Source organism: Garra rufa, chromosome 8 (assembly GCF_049309525.1).
Source record: "Garra rufa chromosome 8, GarRuf1.0, whole genome shotgun sequence".
Taxonomy (NCBI): Eukaryota; Metazoa; Chordata; class Actinopteri; order Cypriniformes; family Cyprinidae; genus Garra; species Garra rufa.
In genome coordinates, this window is record NC_133368.1 from 6,601,671 (window position 1) to 6,619,543 (window position 17,873).

Genomic DNA, 17,873 nt, shown 5'->3' on the forward strand with positions numbered 1-17,873 from the left:
AGACTTTGACTGCATTTATTGTCTACACGACTAAAAAAGAACCATGTCATTTATTTTTTTGTTATTTATACTGTAGATTGTTTAAAAATGCAGTGGTTGCTTTAATTTAAATGGCAGTATTGAAAATAAACATCTTGTTCATGTACTCATATTTTCATCGATTCTTGTCCCTTGCTTAAAGTCTTTCAGAATCAGCCAAATTGCTTGCAAAACATCGGCAATCAGAATCAGCCATGAAGAATCAAGGTCGGCGCATCACTAAAAATTTAGGTGCTCCTAAATTTTTTTTGGTGCTCCTAACTTTTTGAAGTTGGGAGCACCAGTGCTACCAAGTAAAAAAGTTAATTTCGAGCCCTGATTTACCCAGAATTCTCCTTTATTATTTAGTTGATGTTTTCAACTACTGTATCTGGAGGCCCACGTGACAGAGACCTCATTAATGTCTGTTAGGCCAAATAGGGCAGAACCAAAACAAAGGCTGGAGGTCTTTGTCTGAAAGCCAACAATGCACAATTGAGAACAAATGCCTCAGATTCCCAGACACTTAGCGAACGTGTTTTACGAACAATCTACAGTATGAACAGACTCTCAACAGCTCCAGATATAGACTGAACCCTTGTAATCATTTCCTAAACCATTTCCTTTAGCAGAGTCAAGTGCATATGACAGCTGCTACAGCATTTGTTGGATGTGTGAGTTCTCTGTTTTTGCAGATGAACTCTTCATATATAATTATATATATATACGCTGTTACAATATACATTTACTGCCAAGTAAAACCATAAAATCATTAAATAGATATTACAAAAAAGTAGCTTTAGAAACAAATATTTTGATTCAACATTGCATATATAAAGTTAATACATGGGAATTAATGTTTTTTAAATTGAATATTAAAATATGACAAGATTTTAAAAATAAATAAATGAAATTATACTCTAAAAATGAAACTAAAAAAGCTAGATCATGATGCCAAGTCACTGTCTTAATAAATCATTCATGAAGTCATTCAGTCATTTATTCAACCAATTTGTAATTTTCTTTACGAATAGCCATGTTCTATTTGTTCAAAACCGTATTCATTCAGTAACACTTCCTTGGAAATGCACAACAATTTTGCTGTGGCTTGTTTTGGAAGTGACAGTATAAATTGTGTCTAATAATCTACAGTATGATCAGACGCTCAGCAGTTCCAGATATAGACTGAACTCTTGTAATCATTTCCTAAACCATTTCCTTTAGCAGAGTCAAGTGCATATGACAGCTGCTACAGTATTACATTTTAAATTTAATATTGAAATATGACATGATATAAAAATAAATAAATAAATGAAACTAAAACAGCCAGATGATGACGCCAAGTCACTGTCTTAATGAGTAAGTCATTCAGTCATTTATTTAACCAATTCGTTCAAACATGATTGGCCATATTCTATTTGTTTAAAGCAGTAATCATTCAGTAACACTTGCTTGGAAATGCACAACAATTCTGCTGTGGTTTGTTTTGGAACTATCTTTAGTTAAGTAGCATGGGTATATTTGTACCAGTAGCCAAAAATACACTGAATGGGTCAAAATGATTGATTTTTTTTTATGCCAAAAATTATTAGGATATTAAGTAAAGATCATGTTCCATGAAGATATTTTGTAAAATTCCTACCATACATATCAAAACTTAATTTTTGATTAGTAATATGAATTGCTAAGAATTTTATTTGGACAACATTAAAGGCAATTTTCTCAATATTTAGATTTTATGGCACCCCCAGATTACAGATTTTTAAATAGTTGTGTCTCAGCCAAAATACTGTCCTATCCTAACAAATCATACATCAATGGAAAGCTTATTTATTCAGCTTTTAGGCGACATATAGATGTCAATTTTTAAAAATAAAATTGACCCTTACGACTGGTTTTGTGGTCCAGGGTCACATATATTCAATTTTAGGAGCATATAACTGCATTTTAACTGGCTACATCAAGCAGTCAGCCCCTGTCCTGCATTATGTTTATCAGCAACCATATTAATATGTAGTCAACAGATGGTTTAAACAGAAAATTCTGTCATTAATTACTCACTCTCATGTCATTCCAAACCCGTAACAATAATTCAAATAGTCCATGTGACGTCAGTGGTTGAACTTTAATTTTTTGAAGCTATGAGAATACATTCCATGCGCAAAGAAAAGAACAAAATAAAGAAAAAAAAAATAATGACCATTTAACAATTACTTCTCCGTCAGTTCACGAGAGTACCACAAGGTATGTGTGTGATTTTGCTGATGCAGGATCCGTAATTGATGTCACATGGAATATTTTAACGATGTCCTTACTACCTTTCTGGGCCTTGAATGTGCCAGTTGCGTTGCTGTCTATGCAGGGTCAGAAAGCACTGGTATTTCATCAAAAAAAATCTTAATTTGTGTTCTGAAGATGAATGAGGGTCTTATGGGTTTGGAATGACAAGAGGGTGAGTAACAAATGACTGAATTTTCATTTTTGGGTGAACCATCCCTTTAACACGCAGACACACTTGTTTGCTCTGGATCATCTCACATAAACTTAACATAGCGTAGCTTGATTTTGCCAAACTTTCGAGAGAAAAAAAACTTTAAAAAGTGTTTAATAAAAAGTGTTAATAATAAAGGTTCTTCCTGTGGGTTGCTGGGATATGGATAGCATGTTGTTTTCTGTCTTCTTGATGTAGTGGCTGTGTTTTGGCGGAGTGGAGCTGGATATCAGGCCTGACAATCACATAGATCAGTGCGCCCCACCCAGCAGAACTTCATCATTACTCATCAGACTGCACTGGGATGACTGCTTATTAGTATTATATATCTCATCTGTTTGTGTGCTGCACAACTGCCATAATACATCAAGCGCACAGACGCATACATGCACGCTAGCACACACACATGAACATACACACACTTGAGAGATGAACTGATGTTGGAGTGAATGAAAAAATGGATGTGCGTTGCACACACGCACACGTACACACATTCGCAGCCGCACACACTCACGATTATTTATCTGCTAAAGTGTGGCGTAGTCGAAATGAAATAAGTTGTTCCTTCAGAAGATGATGGATCAATGGCTCTTCCAGCTAAAACAGGGTTATTAATCCTAAACAGTGTGTGCTACCAGACCTCTCGCCTACACTAGCAAAACACCTCTTTATGGAAAACATTAACTGAAATAAAAGCCATGTTTCTCTCCAAGAGGGCTGGGTATGAATCTATTACCACAGACACTGGACAGATATAATATTTCACATCTGTGCACAATATTCATAATGACAGTCAGCGGAACAGGGGAGGCTTGGCTGCATGAGTATTGCTATGTGAACATCAGGCATTTCCTGTAATGAAAATATTGTATTACACGCACACACACACACACACACACACACACACACACACACACACACACACACACACACACACACACACACACACACACACACACACACACACACACACACACACACACAAAACACTATATGTGACCCTGGACCACAAAACCATAAGTCTTAAGTCGCTGGGGTATATTTGTAGCAATAGCCAAAAATACATTGCATGGGTCAAAAGTTTTGATTTTTCTTTTATGCCAAAAATCATTAAGAAATTAAGTAAAGTTCATGTTCCATGAAGATTTTTTGTAAAATTCCTACTGTAAACATATCAAAATGTAATTTCTGATTTGTAATATGCATTGTTAAGAACCTAATTTGGACAACTTTAAAGGTGATTTTCTCAGTATTTTTGATTTTTTTTGCATCCTCAGATTTCTGATTTCAAATAGATGTATCTCGGCCAAATATTGTCCTATCCTAACAAACCATACATCAATAGAAGGCTTATTTATTGAGCTTTCATATGATGTATAAATCTCAGTTTTGTCAAATTTAACCTTATGACTGGTTTTGTGGTCCAGGGTCACATATGTTGTAGAAAAATTAAGAGGAGAAATTGTAATGCTCAGTATGCCAGCTGTGGGAAATTAAGTACCATCTATGAGTTAAAAGATCAATTGTCTTGGCAAAGTCATCAAATTACTCTAATTACCCTAGTCTAAATTACTCTACAACACACGTGCATTACCTAAAAACTATTACTAATTAAATAATAAATTATAATTTTTATCATAATTTTTGTTACAGCTGTGTTAAACATATATGTCACAAATACCTCTGTAAAACATTTGTTTTTTTATTTGATTCCTTAGTGTTTGCTAAACGTTCTGTAATTTAATTGGCAATATAGGATACAGCATGTGTGTATGCCATGCCTCATATGATTTGTTTTTGTTAATAAATGTTATCAAAGTTTGGTTATCATTGTAGCCTACTGTTTTATTGTTGTTGGGATTTTTAATTAAGAATAGCAATGAATCCATCTTTTAAGCATTTGCTTTAGTCTTAAAGTGAAAGGTGTATAGATGTAAGCAAAACATTGCGATTCGAGCGGGTTGAATTGCTGTTGCTGTGCTACGTGGTCACAAAAAAACGTTTCGTTTGCCGTTTGCATGCATTTTTAAGAATTGCGGTTTAAATACAAGTGATTTTAAGCCTTTAAAACACAATCAGTAGTGAAAGAGAACTCATTTCGCTATATGTGTCAGAATGGCTTGCACACACGAAGATGGGTTATTTTTAGGCCTTGAATGGGAAAATACACACTTTTATGTGTCAAAATACACAATTTTGCAAGTATCCTCATAAACAAGTAATTCAGGTCTTAAGTGAAAGCAAACAGCTGAGAAAGAAAACACATGTGTAACAGTATATTTTGTATCTAGGCAGCTCCTAAAGTGACAGCAGTCTAATATTCCTGATGTCTGTCATTCATGTTAATCAAACAAATAAAAGAAAATCTTTCATTGCTCATTTTTATTTAGGCTAAGTATTACTTTTTTTGTGAGACTGACACTGGTGACAATAATTATTTAAATTTCTGTTGTATAAAAATATATATCTTATTTAAAGGGATAGTTCACCCAAAAATGAAAATTTGATGTTTATCTGCTTAACCCCAGTGTAAGATGTAGGTGACTTTGTTTCTTCAGTAGAACACAAACAAAGATTTTTAACTTATATAATAGCAGTCAATGGGACCCACGGCTTTGAGAGTCAAAAAACATACAGACAAAACCAAATTAAACCCTGCGGCTCATGAAGATACATTGAAATCTTAACACATGAAACAATCGGTGTGTGCAAGAAACTGAACAGTATTTATATAATTTTTTAACTCTGATCCACCGCAATGTTTAACTGTCCTGAGCACGTTCACAACAACGGGTGCATGCCACACCAACATCCTCTGGCACAGTAGACACACGTGCAGAAGCGATCTGTCACGCATATTCGTCAAACATTGTTTGTTTATGCAGTGCAGAGAGATTGTGAGTTCAACAGCCACTCAAAATGGCAATTACTTGTGCTTATCCTGATTGTTGTAACCGTTTAAAACTAAAAGATTATGTTTGCTTGCTCATCGTCACATGCCAGGTGTTGTGAACATGCTCAGGACAGGTGGACATTGCGGTGGATCAGAGGTAAAAAATTATATAAATACTGTTCAGTTTTTTGCACAGACCAATTGTTCGGTGTCTTAAAACCTCAATGTATCGTCACAAGCCACAGGGTTTAATTTGGTTTTGTCTGTGTATGTTTTTTTGACTCTCAAAGCCGTGGAGCCATTATATGACTGACAGATTGCAACGGTTTGAGTTAAAAATCTTTGTTTGTGTTCTACTGAAGAAACAAAATCACCTACATCTTGGATGCCCTGGGGGTAAGCATATAAACATCAAATTTTCATTTTTGGGTGAACTATGCCTTTAAAGCAAAAATAACTATACTGTTACCATGAAATAAAATTACTTAAATCGTGATAGAAGATTTTGGTCATATCGCCCACACGTATCTGACAGGAAACATCTTAGAGTTGTATTGCAGATGAGCAAACTCTAAAAATACATCATCTTGATGAAAACACAAACGTCAGGGATGTTAGCAAAAAAAATAATGCTTAACAGTTTTAGATATTTCCATCTTTTCCCATACAAGCTACACTCTTTCCATATGCAGGTACATAAGAGCTGGACTACTGTAGCATGACTAGAAATAACTGCTGAGGAACGTAGTGAAGATGGCCACCGAGTGAGATGCTCTTCAAGACTTTGACAGATGTCACCGCAAATAGCTAGTTTCAACAGAAAGCATGCTAGGAACTAGAGATAAGTGAACCTTTTCAGCTTTTCTTTGAGTGTTTTGGAGCCGTGGCCTTGTGGTTAGCACATACAGGTATGCGCTAACTAATTTAGCTGCCTGTGTGTTCCAATTCGACATGCAACATCTTCCTATCTCTTATTTTATTTCTGCTTTCCTTTAAAAAACAAAAACAAAACAAAAAACATGGTAGTGTTTGTACATGTACCACCAAAATACCATGTCTTTAGCCATGGTCTTGCTACACTAATCATAGTTTAACCTAGTTATTTGTAGTAAAACTGTGGTTATACAAATGGTGATGAAGTTCCTTATAATATGTGACCCTGGACCACAAAACCAGTCTTAAGTAGCACGGGTATATTTGTAGCAATAGCCAAAAAATACATTGAATGGGTCAAAATTATCGATTTTTCTTTTATGCCAAAAATCATTAGCATATTAAGTAAAGATCATGTTCCATGTAGGGCTGTCGCGATAACCGCAATATCGCAATACCGCGCTATTGACGTGCATAACCGCAGAGGAATGCAACAACCGCAGCAACCGCGATATTTGCCTGTTTTCTTTTTTCCTAAGGATTTGCCCTTCTCACTTAATGCCTGTGCGCTGAATATTAAATTAGTAATAAGTTAGTAATGATAACATAATGTGTTTATTATGAGGCTCAGTAGATATGCACTTAACAAGCCTAAACAGACAGCGAATGAGAGAGAGATCGACTGAGCTTGTGCGATTACCTGCGTCTGTCTTTCAGATCGAGTCATGTATGTATGTGAAACAAGCTTGTCATGTCCAAGGAAAGTGAAATCTCTGTCTTAACATCGGTGCTCTGCTGGTCAGCTGAGCCTTTAAAAGTGGCGATTAAAGTAAAAATGATTTTTAACATCGTGTTTCATTACGTCTCTCTTTGAATAAATAAGCGTTTTTGAACGTATAGTTGAATGAACGGATTAAAGACTTACTCAAAGATAGTCTCTTGCCTCCATCTTGTGGCGTAAAAATGAAACTGCACTGACTGACAGCTCGCCTAAAACACGCAGGTGAAATACTGACAGAAAGTCTCTCGTCCAGTCAGACTGGAGGGTGCGCGCTAACTGTTATACACGAAGATTTCAGATGCAAAGCCTCTAAGTATGTCTGACATTTTTCTTCAAAATTTGCATTTCTTACTGGCTAGGTTTCTATGTAAGTACTGTTTACTTCACTTCATATATCAACGCGATTTGGTTTCGGTTTATTGATTTCTGAATATGACCTTACATTGTAACAGCCTACACACAATTATATGGCGGTAATACCGCATACCGCGCTACTGAGCCACTCAAAATTACCGCAAGGGAAATTCCTTAACCGCGACAGCCCTAGTTCCATGAAGATATTTTGTAAATTGTCTACCATAAATATATAAAAACTTGATTTTTGTTTAGTAATATGCATTGCTGAGAACTTCATTTGGACAACTTTTAAGGCGATTTTCTCAATATTTAGTTTTTTTGCACCCTCAGATTCCAGGTTTTCAAATAGTTATATCTCAGACAAACATTGTCCTGTTTTAACAAACAATATATCAATGGAAAGCTTATTTACTCAGATTTCAGATGCCATAAAAATCTCAATTTAGACAAATTTACACTTATGACTGGTTTTGTGGTCCAGGGTCACATATTATATAAATACTATGATAATACAGCAATTGTTCAGTACCATGGTATACTTAAAATAACATAGTATTATCATCTGATACATCATCGGATTCAACATTGTACCACGGCACCACAGTGCTTTTTTGTAAATGATAGCAAAAAAGCTCTGAAATGAAGCAAACAATCAAAAACACTTAATTTAAACTCCACAGAACTCAAAGTTCATCTTCTCATGCAGGCGTTGTAGAGCAGGGAAAAACTCGTCCCACACCAGAGATGGACAGAGTTCAGAAACAGTAATATTCATAGCATCCCACACTTCCGCCCTCTCCTCAGCTCCCGGCCCACTGTTATCCGGGGTTATAATTAGAGCGATTCTCCAGAGGAGCACCACTTCAAAAGCAAACACAATACACATACATATGTACGAAATCATTAGCTTTCATTTACAGCTCAAACAACTACCAGTAAATTACTTCCCTCAGCCCAAATGGCAACGGCATGCTAAAAAATTCAGCACGCTCTTGATGAGGGCATTATGCATTTTAAATTGTTTGCTACGCTACGTTACGAGCGGACCGCATTACTGTTGCGCCTGTGGAAACATGGCCTAGATAAAGCGCACATCAACTTAATGATTTCAAGGTCAGGGTGAGAGAAACCAACACAAACACACAATCACAGCACGAGCGGAGGGCTCGGTTTGCTTTTTTTCTGCCTTCTTTGCTGTCATCCTTTCTTTGCTTATGAGACAACCGTACCTAGAACCACTTCCAGTCAGAAAGAGAAAAGACAGAATATTTTTGAACTGCATATATTTATGAGCGTGAGAGCATCGGTCTATCAAGGAAATAAACAACGGGGAGAAGCGTGAGGTGTCAGGGAGGGGAGATATGAAGCTGATGCGGCTGATATTGGACTATTTGTATTATTTCTTAGCATTGCACACTCTGGGAATCCCAATGAGTACAGTGTGTGCGAAACGCACTCCTCGGGAAAAGCTGCAGACGCGTGAAGCAGGCAGCTCCATTTTTAAGCCCCTCTCTCTATCTGTCTGTCTCTAGTTGTGTTGAAATCCTGGAGGAGGAGTGTTACTCTTTCATGTTCGGTTAAAGGGATGGTCCACACGACAGGCTAGGCACACAGGCATTTCACATGAAAAGAATTGCAAATGTGCTCCAATTCTCAGACGAGTTAAACTTCCAGTTTCTAATACAGCTGTGATATAAGAGGGTTTCTAGGCATAAAAGAGAGGAAAAGAGAGACAAAGAAAGATAGCACATGTATGACAAGCACACTGTATCGATAGTGGCAGACGTTCATGTACAAGCATATTTCCAGTATGGCACATGGACAGAAAACTCTGTTACAAAACCTAGTTAGCAGCATCTAAAAGGTCTGATATTAAAGAATTAGTTTACTTTCAGATTAAAAATAATAATTTACTCACCACCATGTCATCTAAGATGTTCATGTCTTTATTTCTTCAGTCGAAAAGGAGGTTTTTGAGAAAGAAAAAAAAAACAGGATTTTTCTCAATATAATGGACTTCAGTGGGGATCAGCAGGTTGAAGGTCCAGTTTCAATGCAGCTTCAATGGGCTCTACACGATCCCAGCCGAGGAATAAAGGTCTTATCTAGTCATTCAATTTCTAAAAAAAAAAAATTAAAATGCATTTTTTTTTTGAGCCACAAATACTTGTCTTGCACTAGCTCGACTTCACGGATTACATTGTCACAATTACAGACCCAGTGTTTTAAAGCGAACATGCAAAGCAAGTCAAACACTCTTTACAAAAAAGGTAAAAACAACGACGTCAGATGATTCTGAAGTGCATCGCAGAGCTTTTGTGATTACAATCGTTAAATCGTTTTACAGACCCTTATTTCTCGTCTCGTGTAGAGCCCCTCAAAGCTGCATTGAATCTGCAATTTGGACCTTCAACCCGCTGATCCCCATTGAAGTCCACTATATGGAGAAAAATTCTCCATATTTTCAAAAACCTTAATTTCTTTTCGACTGAACAGAGAAAGAAAGACATGAGGGTGAGTAAATTATCAGAAAATTTTTATTGTGGAAGTGAACCAATCCTTTAAATACTATCATTAATTTTAAGGATGCACTAATAAGACATAGGTAAGCTGATAATTATTGTTATGCTTTTGATAACCAATAAAATGAACAATAATATTACACTTGCACATTATTTTGTCTGTAGAGATTGAGAATCATAATGTATAATGCACAGTATAAAAAATAGACATTAATTTTGAGATTGGCTAAAAATTACATTAAACAGTCTTATTATATTATTAGAGCTTTAATTATTAACTTTAAGCGAGCATTTGATGATGGCAAATGTAATACAAACATAAAATAATAAAGTCCAATGTCCACTGTTGAAAGAATTCTCTTATGCTCAACAAGACTCCATTTATTAGATTTTTTTTAAAAGTAAATACTATTACAATTTCAAATAATTATTTTCAATTTTAAATTTCAAGAAATGTTTCTTATTACCAATGTTGCTTAATATTTCTGTAAAAACCATGTTTCTGGAATCTTTGATGAAAAAAGTTATAAAACAGCATTTATTTGAAATAGAAATCTTTTGTAGCATTATAAATATCTTTACTGCTTGTTTTGACTGATTTAAAACCTTCGTCTACTCACACATTACAAAGACCATGGTTTGTTTTTCGTTCTACAAAAGTAATTTTGTGTTCAGACGTCAAATTTGTTTTGTTTCTACCGCCTTTAAGTCAAAACGAAGAGTCAAACTTTATCAGTCTGGCTGATGAAAAGGCAATCTGCAAGCAAATGCGCTGCAGACGACAGAAATATATTAGCAGTAGATATCAGTGTGGCCTTCTCCTTGAACGTCTCATTGCGGCACGGAGCGACTGTGAGATAAAGACACAGCGAGCCCATCACTCACCCGCACATCGCTCATAGATGCTGTTCATCACCATGGGGGGCTGAGCGCTGCCATCTGATTGGCCGAGGTGGCCTGCCTGCCCCACGCAGCTATCGAAGGATCGATTGAGAATTCGCCGTGCTTCCTGGAACTCCTGCGAGAGAAAATGAGAGAAGCCGTGTCACCGTATCGATTCTGTTTGTGAATTATGGAAACAGAAGAGGCAAATCTGAGCGCCGGGATAGGTAAAGACTTTCAAATAGCAGGCCGATCGTTACGCCGGCTTCTGCATTCATCACAAAACAAATACCACATTGAGAACAGGGTTTTGGAGGAAGGAAGAGAACGAGAGATGAAAACAGCGCAAGAATCTGCTCCTGGAAGTGCTCTTAATTCATCTGATTAGTCTAGATGTCAGTGGCATGAAGGATTTAAGCCACTCACACAGATGTTACAGATTTTCTTTCTCTTTTCCCCAGAGAGAAAGACAGAATGGTAATTCATTTCATTATCGTGCCCCCAGGCCTGAAGCGCCACTATGAAATATGTTAATTCGATTGGCAGATTTCAAATGCTGGAGAGAGGCAGGGTGCAGCGCATCAGATGGGTCTTCTAATGGCCTGCTCGGATACTGCACATGCTGCCGGCATTTGGTTAACTGTGGATCATTAGGAAAGCAAACCGCTATTGTAAATCAAGGTGTATGTGTATGCGTCTGTGTTTTTTTTTTTTTTGAGGCCCTGAGCATCTGAAAATCTGAAAACAGCAATTATGGAAAAGGCAGAGAAGTCATGTCTCTACTGGAATAGAGGGCACCTGTTCAGCGTTGTTATGTTTAAACATTCATGTTTTAATGTTAAGATTTGGCTGAGGTGACCGGTCAATATGTAGAAGACTAAAGGCTGGAACACACTGATGTTTTTTTAAAAAATTGAAACAGATTTTAAAACACTAGGCATCTTACACTTACTGACGTTGTAAATGGTTGGAGAAAAAACAGACATCATACACTAAATGAGGATCAAATACTACCAGACTTTCAAGTAGCAGCAAACACAAAAAAAAAAAAAATCACTGCGTCCAAATATTCCTACTTCAATACTAAAAAAAAAAAAACTAACCATCATTTCAGATCAAGACTGAATCATTCAATTCACAAACCCGTTTCAAAGTCCAGATCTAAATCAAATTATTCATGATACGCAAAGTTCCTAACTAAGTCAAATGATTTGCGAACTCGCTATGAAGTCCTTTCTTTCTTTCTTTCTTTCTTTTTTTTTTTTACTGTACTGCCTAAATGGTTTGATGTTTTCTACTGTTTAATAAAAAAAATCGGGAAAAAACATCGCAAACCATCATTTCAGATCAAGACTCTCTGCGTACATCGTGAATCATTCAATTCATAAAACAATTCACAAACCCGTTTCAAAGTCCAGATCTAAATCAAATTATTCATGATACACAAAGTTCCAATCTAAGTCAAATGATTTGCAAACTCGCTCCGAAGTCCTTCATTTCTTTCTTTCTTTTTGATTTTTTTTTAACTGTACTGCCTTAATGTTTGATGTTTTCTACTGTTTAATAAAAAAAAATCTGAAACATCATGAACCATCATTTCAAATCAGGACTGTGTGTAGATTGTGAATCATTCAATTCTCAAAATAAATCACAAACCCTTTCCAAAGTCCAGATTTAAATCAAATTATTCATGATACACAAAGTTCCGATCTTTTATTTCATAATTCAGACTTTTTTTCTCATAATTGCGAGTTTACATCTCATAATTCAGACTCTTTTTTTTCAGAATTGCGAGATGATTTGCGACCTCGCTCCGAAGTCCCAATCTAAACCAATTGAATTGAGATACACTATTTGAAGTCCTTATCTGAAGTCCTTATCAAGTGATTTGCGATCTGACTGGAGCGTTTTGAAACAGTGAATTATTTTGTGACGCAATGTTTAACTGATGTTTTCTGAATTGTTCAATTTTGCGTGACAGGATATGTGCTTGTTGAAAAAAATTAAACAATATCTTTCAATAATTCAAGTATATTTCAAGTACCTCTTCAGGAATATTGCTATTTTCAAGAGTTCGAACCCTGATATAAGACGTCTGTGCAGAAACCAAATGATAAAGAGCTCTGAATAAAACTTCTTTTTAGTACGGATTCATTTATAAACAAGGCGCAATTTCGACGCAGGATTTTCAGAAAGATTAAACTTAAAGAAGATGCTGTGATAATTATACTGAATTGGAAGGTACAGTAATGTCAGTAATGCTATCTGTGAAGGATGTAGGCTGTCAAACATACACAACTGTTAGCCAATCATAGCAGTGGGCGTTTACTTCAGAGTCTACAATCTGCCACGACTATTTAAACTGAGCGCTTTGATGAGGAGGGTTAAAACAGGACAATAGCCAGGAAAATAGCCTACTACTTCTACATTATGTTCTTTGTAAACATTTTGATAACACTATAAGTGGACAAAGAAGAACAGTACAAAATAATAAAAAAGGCAGTTCATGACCCCTTTTAACCAAAGGTAGTATGTACAAGACAGTCTGCAATTTTGGACAGAAAATTTGTTCTAAAATCGGGTCTAAAAATATCAAACGTGTCTTTGCCCATCATGCACTCCAATTTTCTGTGAAGTCTGTCAACTTCAACAATTAGCACAGACTCGTCCAGAGTACAGAGTAAATCAAGGCACATATCGGTGTCCTGGAGTGAGTGTTTTTAAGCCTTAAAAGGTACAGTAGCAGAAACCGTTTGTTTAATTCAAAGGCTGCGAGAGATAGTGGAAAATGGCTGTGTGTAACTAAATTGCGAGTGGTTTTGGTGCAAGAAAGCTTGACTAACCTCTTAAGTGGACTTTGGGGAAAAACAAAATGCTACAGAAGTGTATAATGTGGTCCTTTTAATGTTAACGGCAGTGAGAGCAGGTCTGTGGAGGGGGTGGCCTGTGGGGAACAGAACGCAGGCTGCCAGGAGAGAAAACAGTGACTGGGACTAAATGAGATTACAGGAGGGGATCAATGAGGATTCCCCAGCCAACTTTTCCATTTCCCTTATAATATTTATCAGAATAAAAAAGGAGGACACAGAGCTTGCAATTTTGAGAGGATGAGATTCTGAAAACGCAGCTGAATCAATAAAAATTAACAGGAAATGTTGGCGGTGGGAAGAGGGAGTGTAAAAAGTGTAGTGCAGAGTGTTTTAGGAGGTTCATGCAGTGGATGGAAGGATGCTGAAATGGAAATGTTGCTGCACTGCAGTTTAACCAAGAGCTCAGAGGGTTCAGTAGCTTGGTTATTTACTTCCTCTCTCATCTAGATGAGACTCCAATTCTTCAGTGAAGGCCAGAATGTACCTAGTTGGGACAACTGCCAATGTGTGGTGTGAAAACCGTATTTAGGGAGTGGTATTTTGAAGCAATGATGGATTTATGCACTTCAAAATCTCAACCACTACTCACTGCCATTATAAAGCTGGGCAGAGTCAGGACATTTTTTAATATAACTGATTGTATTCGTCTGAAAGATGAAAGTCATAATACACCTAGGATGGCTTGAGGGTGAGTAAATGGTGAAATTTTCCTTTTTGGGTGAACTATCGTTTAAAGCCAGCAATCAGGAACTAAAATTTAGAATTTGAATATAAGGGAGATTAATTAAAAAAAATTTACTGTGGTACAAGGGAAGCTTCTAATACACTCTTACAATTAGTATATATTAATTGTGTCATTTTCTTTATAAAGTTGCAGTATCTGAAACTAATGTGAATATTTTGTGATGTATAACAAAATGACTGCATTTGTGGTTGAGTTTTGAGATTTTGGACATTTCATTATTTATTAAGAGTAAAAAAGCATAATATACAGTGCCCTCCAATAATAATGGCACCCTTTGTAAATATGAGCAAAGGTGACTGTGAAAATAAATCTGCATTGTTTATCCTTTAGATCTTTCATTCAAAAAATTCACAAAATTCTAACCTTTCATTAAAGCAAAACGATGGAAACTGGGGGGAAAATCTTATTATGAAAATAAATGTTTTTCTCTAGTTCACATTGGCCACTATTATTGGCACCCCTAGAATCTCTAAAGTATATTCCCATTAATATTACAATTTTTTTTTAGCTCACCAGGGTGGCTAGGAGTATAAAACTGTCCAGCCATGACTTTCTGTTCCACAGGATTATAAATATGAGGAACACAAAAGCCAAATTCCCTTAATCATCCATCACAAGGAGTAAAACCAAATAATGTAGTTCTGATGTGCAGAACCAGTTTGTTCACAAAATAGGAAGTGGCTGTAAGAAAAGAGCTAAAGCATTGAAAATCCCCATTCCCACCATCAGGGCAATAATTAAGAAGTTCCAATCAACGAAAGATGTTACAAATCTGCCTAGAAGAGGACGTGTGTCTATATCATCCTAATGCATGATAAGGAGGAGAGTTTGAATGGCCAAAGACTCTCCAAGGATCACAGCTGGAGAATTGCAGAGAATTGTTGAGTCTTAGGGTCAGAAACCCTAAAATAAAATGATCAAACAGCCCCTATATCACCACATGTTGTTCTAGAGGGTTTCAAGAAAAATCGTCCTGGCTCACCCAAAAACAAACTCCAGCATATTCACTTGTCAGACATGATTGGAACTTCAAACAGGACTGGCTTCTATGGTCAGATGAAACTAAAAATGAGCTTTTTGGCAGCTAACCCTCCAGATGTTTTTGGTGCAGACAGGGATAAAAAAGTACCCCATGCCCACGGTTAAAAATACTGCTGGGTCTTTAACGTTACTGGCCTATTTTTCTGCCGGAGGTCCTGGACATCTTGTTTCGACACATGGCTTCATGGATTCTATCAAATACCAGCAGATAAAAAATCTAAACCTGATTGCCTCTGTTGGAAATCCTATAATAGGCAGTGGGTGCATCTCCAGTAGGACGATGATCCAAAACAAACATCAAAAAAAGAGCTGTTATCTTGGAAAAAGGACGTTGCCATAATTGGGTGCCAATAATTGTGGCCAACGTGAACTAGAGAAAAACATTTATTTCATAAATTCTATTGTTTTACTTCAATGAGAGGTTAGAATTTTATGAATTTTTTGAATGAAAGATCAAAAGGATCAATTATGCAGATTTATTTTCACATCCACCTTTGTTCATATTTACCAAGGGTGCCAATATTAATGGAGGGCACTGTATTCATTTTAGCAAACTTTAGTGCTACTGACTAAAGAAATTCCATTATTGCATGTGGTTTGGAAAACTATTTTACTGACTTTATCATTCCTATTTAACTACATACTGGGTTAAGCCAGTTTAATTCACATTTACACTTACAAAATGAAAAGGAGACAATTCCTAAAGGGATTAGTTCACCCAAAAATGAAAATTATCCCATTATTCTCTCACCCTGAAGCCATCCTAGGTGTATATGACTTCCATATTTCAAACGAATCCAATCAGAGTTATATTAGAAAATGTCCTAGCTCTTTTAAGCTTTATCATGGCAATAGGCTGGTCTTTCTCTTCAACAGGTCAAAAGTAGTCCAATAAATCGGCACTGCGCATGTGCCGCTTAAGTGCAAGTGACAAACACAAAGAGATCAAAACAAAACAACGGTCATTAGAAGTACAAAACAAGGATTTCTAAAGAAGAAAGTCGGAGGATTTCGATTTAATCCAAGAGGAGACTGGTTTTCCAATGCTTAGGAAACTTTGCTTCCTTTGCTCCTGTGAACAAACGTTGGTTTTCACAAGACTCACAGGCGCATGTGCAACGCTGACATCCTACGTCATCCACCTGGAGCTGCTTCTGTGTACAACAGTGAGTGCAAACTAGATTAAAGTGATTATTGTGGTCTGAATACAAATATCTTTCTCACAAAAATGCATCGATTCGCTACAGGAGGCCTTTATTCACCCATTTGGAGCTGTGTGAGGCACTTTTTATTATGGATGGATGCACTTTATTGGACTTGTTTTGACCTGTTGAAGAGAAACACCCACCGATTGCCATGACAAAGCTTTAAAAAGGAATTGGATTCGTCTGAAAGAAGAAAGTCATATATGCCTAGGATAGCTTGAGGGTGAGTAAATAATAGGCTAATTTTCATTTTTGTGTGAACTAACCCTTTAAAGCACATTCACTAAAAACAATAAGTAGAACGATTATTTAATTATAATAATAATAACTACTATATTAGTGGACCATAACATTGTTTATTGTAAGTGCGCGCCACAGTTTTGTCGTCTGCCGCTTTAAATATTCAAATTTGTTAAAGTTGGCTTTATTCTGATTGGCTGTCCGTGCTGAAAGTGATTCCAATGATATCACTGTTACCACTGTTACCATTAAAGCTGTAACAGTGTTAAACTGAATGAACCAGTTCAATTTGGACAACATTCTGTCTGTGTTTGCGATCCTGCTGTAGCCTTTTTGTGACGAGAGGTCAACAAGGTTTTCAGCATTTCATTTACAGGAGGAAGGTTGAGATAGACTCAAAAAGACACCGGTCAGGGGATAAAAGGTATGCCGTTTCCCACAGCCTCTCTCTCCATGCATCCTCAATCCTCAGACACTGCTCTCTCTGTCTGTTAGCCTCATCTACAACTCTCAGCTCGAGGTCCCATCCACAAAATCTCCTCAGACTCCACTTACGTCTTAATCAGCATCTCAAAGCATACAGTTCAACCTGCTGTTCAAGACAAAAGCGGCCTGGCAGGTCTGTACGACTGCATGCAGCACCAGAGCAAACCTCCCGGCGCTCCTCTGGCACATGAGGAGGAGGAAACAGTCTCTAGGGCAGAGATCATGTGGGCCTCCACGGGCTACTTTTCATTATTAATGCCCATGCTGTAATGAGATTATGACAGCACTGTTTAGATGGCTGTCTGAGAGAAACAGTGAGAAGGATTGATTAGATCAGACTGTGGTATAATAGCGTTTAGTCTGCAGAGTGAAGAGAGATGGCACTGCCATCTCATAAAAACATTATTACCAGTAACAGTATATACCGTGGTACCAGGGAGGGGTAATACTGTAGGTCTCTCCCCCCCCG

At 36.8% G+C, this 17,873-nt stretch overlaps 1 protein-coding gene across 2 annotated transcripts in view; it reads right to left on the minus strand.

The window, feature by feature from the left end:
* The window catches only part of pard3bb (par-3 family cell polarity regulator beta b), a 456,057-nt gene that overhangs the window by 212,367 nt on the left and 225,817 nt on the right, over positions 1–17,873 (minus strand). For both annotated transcript variants that reach the window (XM_073845438.1, XM_073845437.1), the window contains exon 14: positions 10,821–10,953. In XM_073845438.1, coding sequence (XP_073701539.1) covers positions 10,821–10,953 — 133 coding nt within the window. The remainder of the gene's footprint in view (positions 1–10,820; positions 10,954–17,873) is intronic.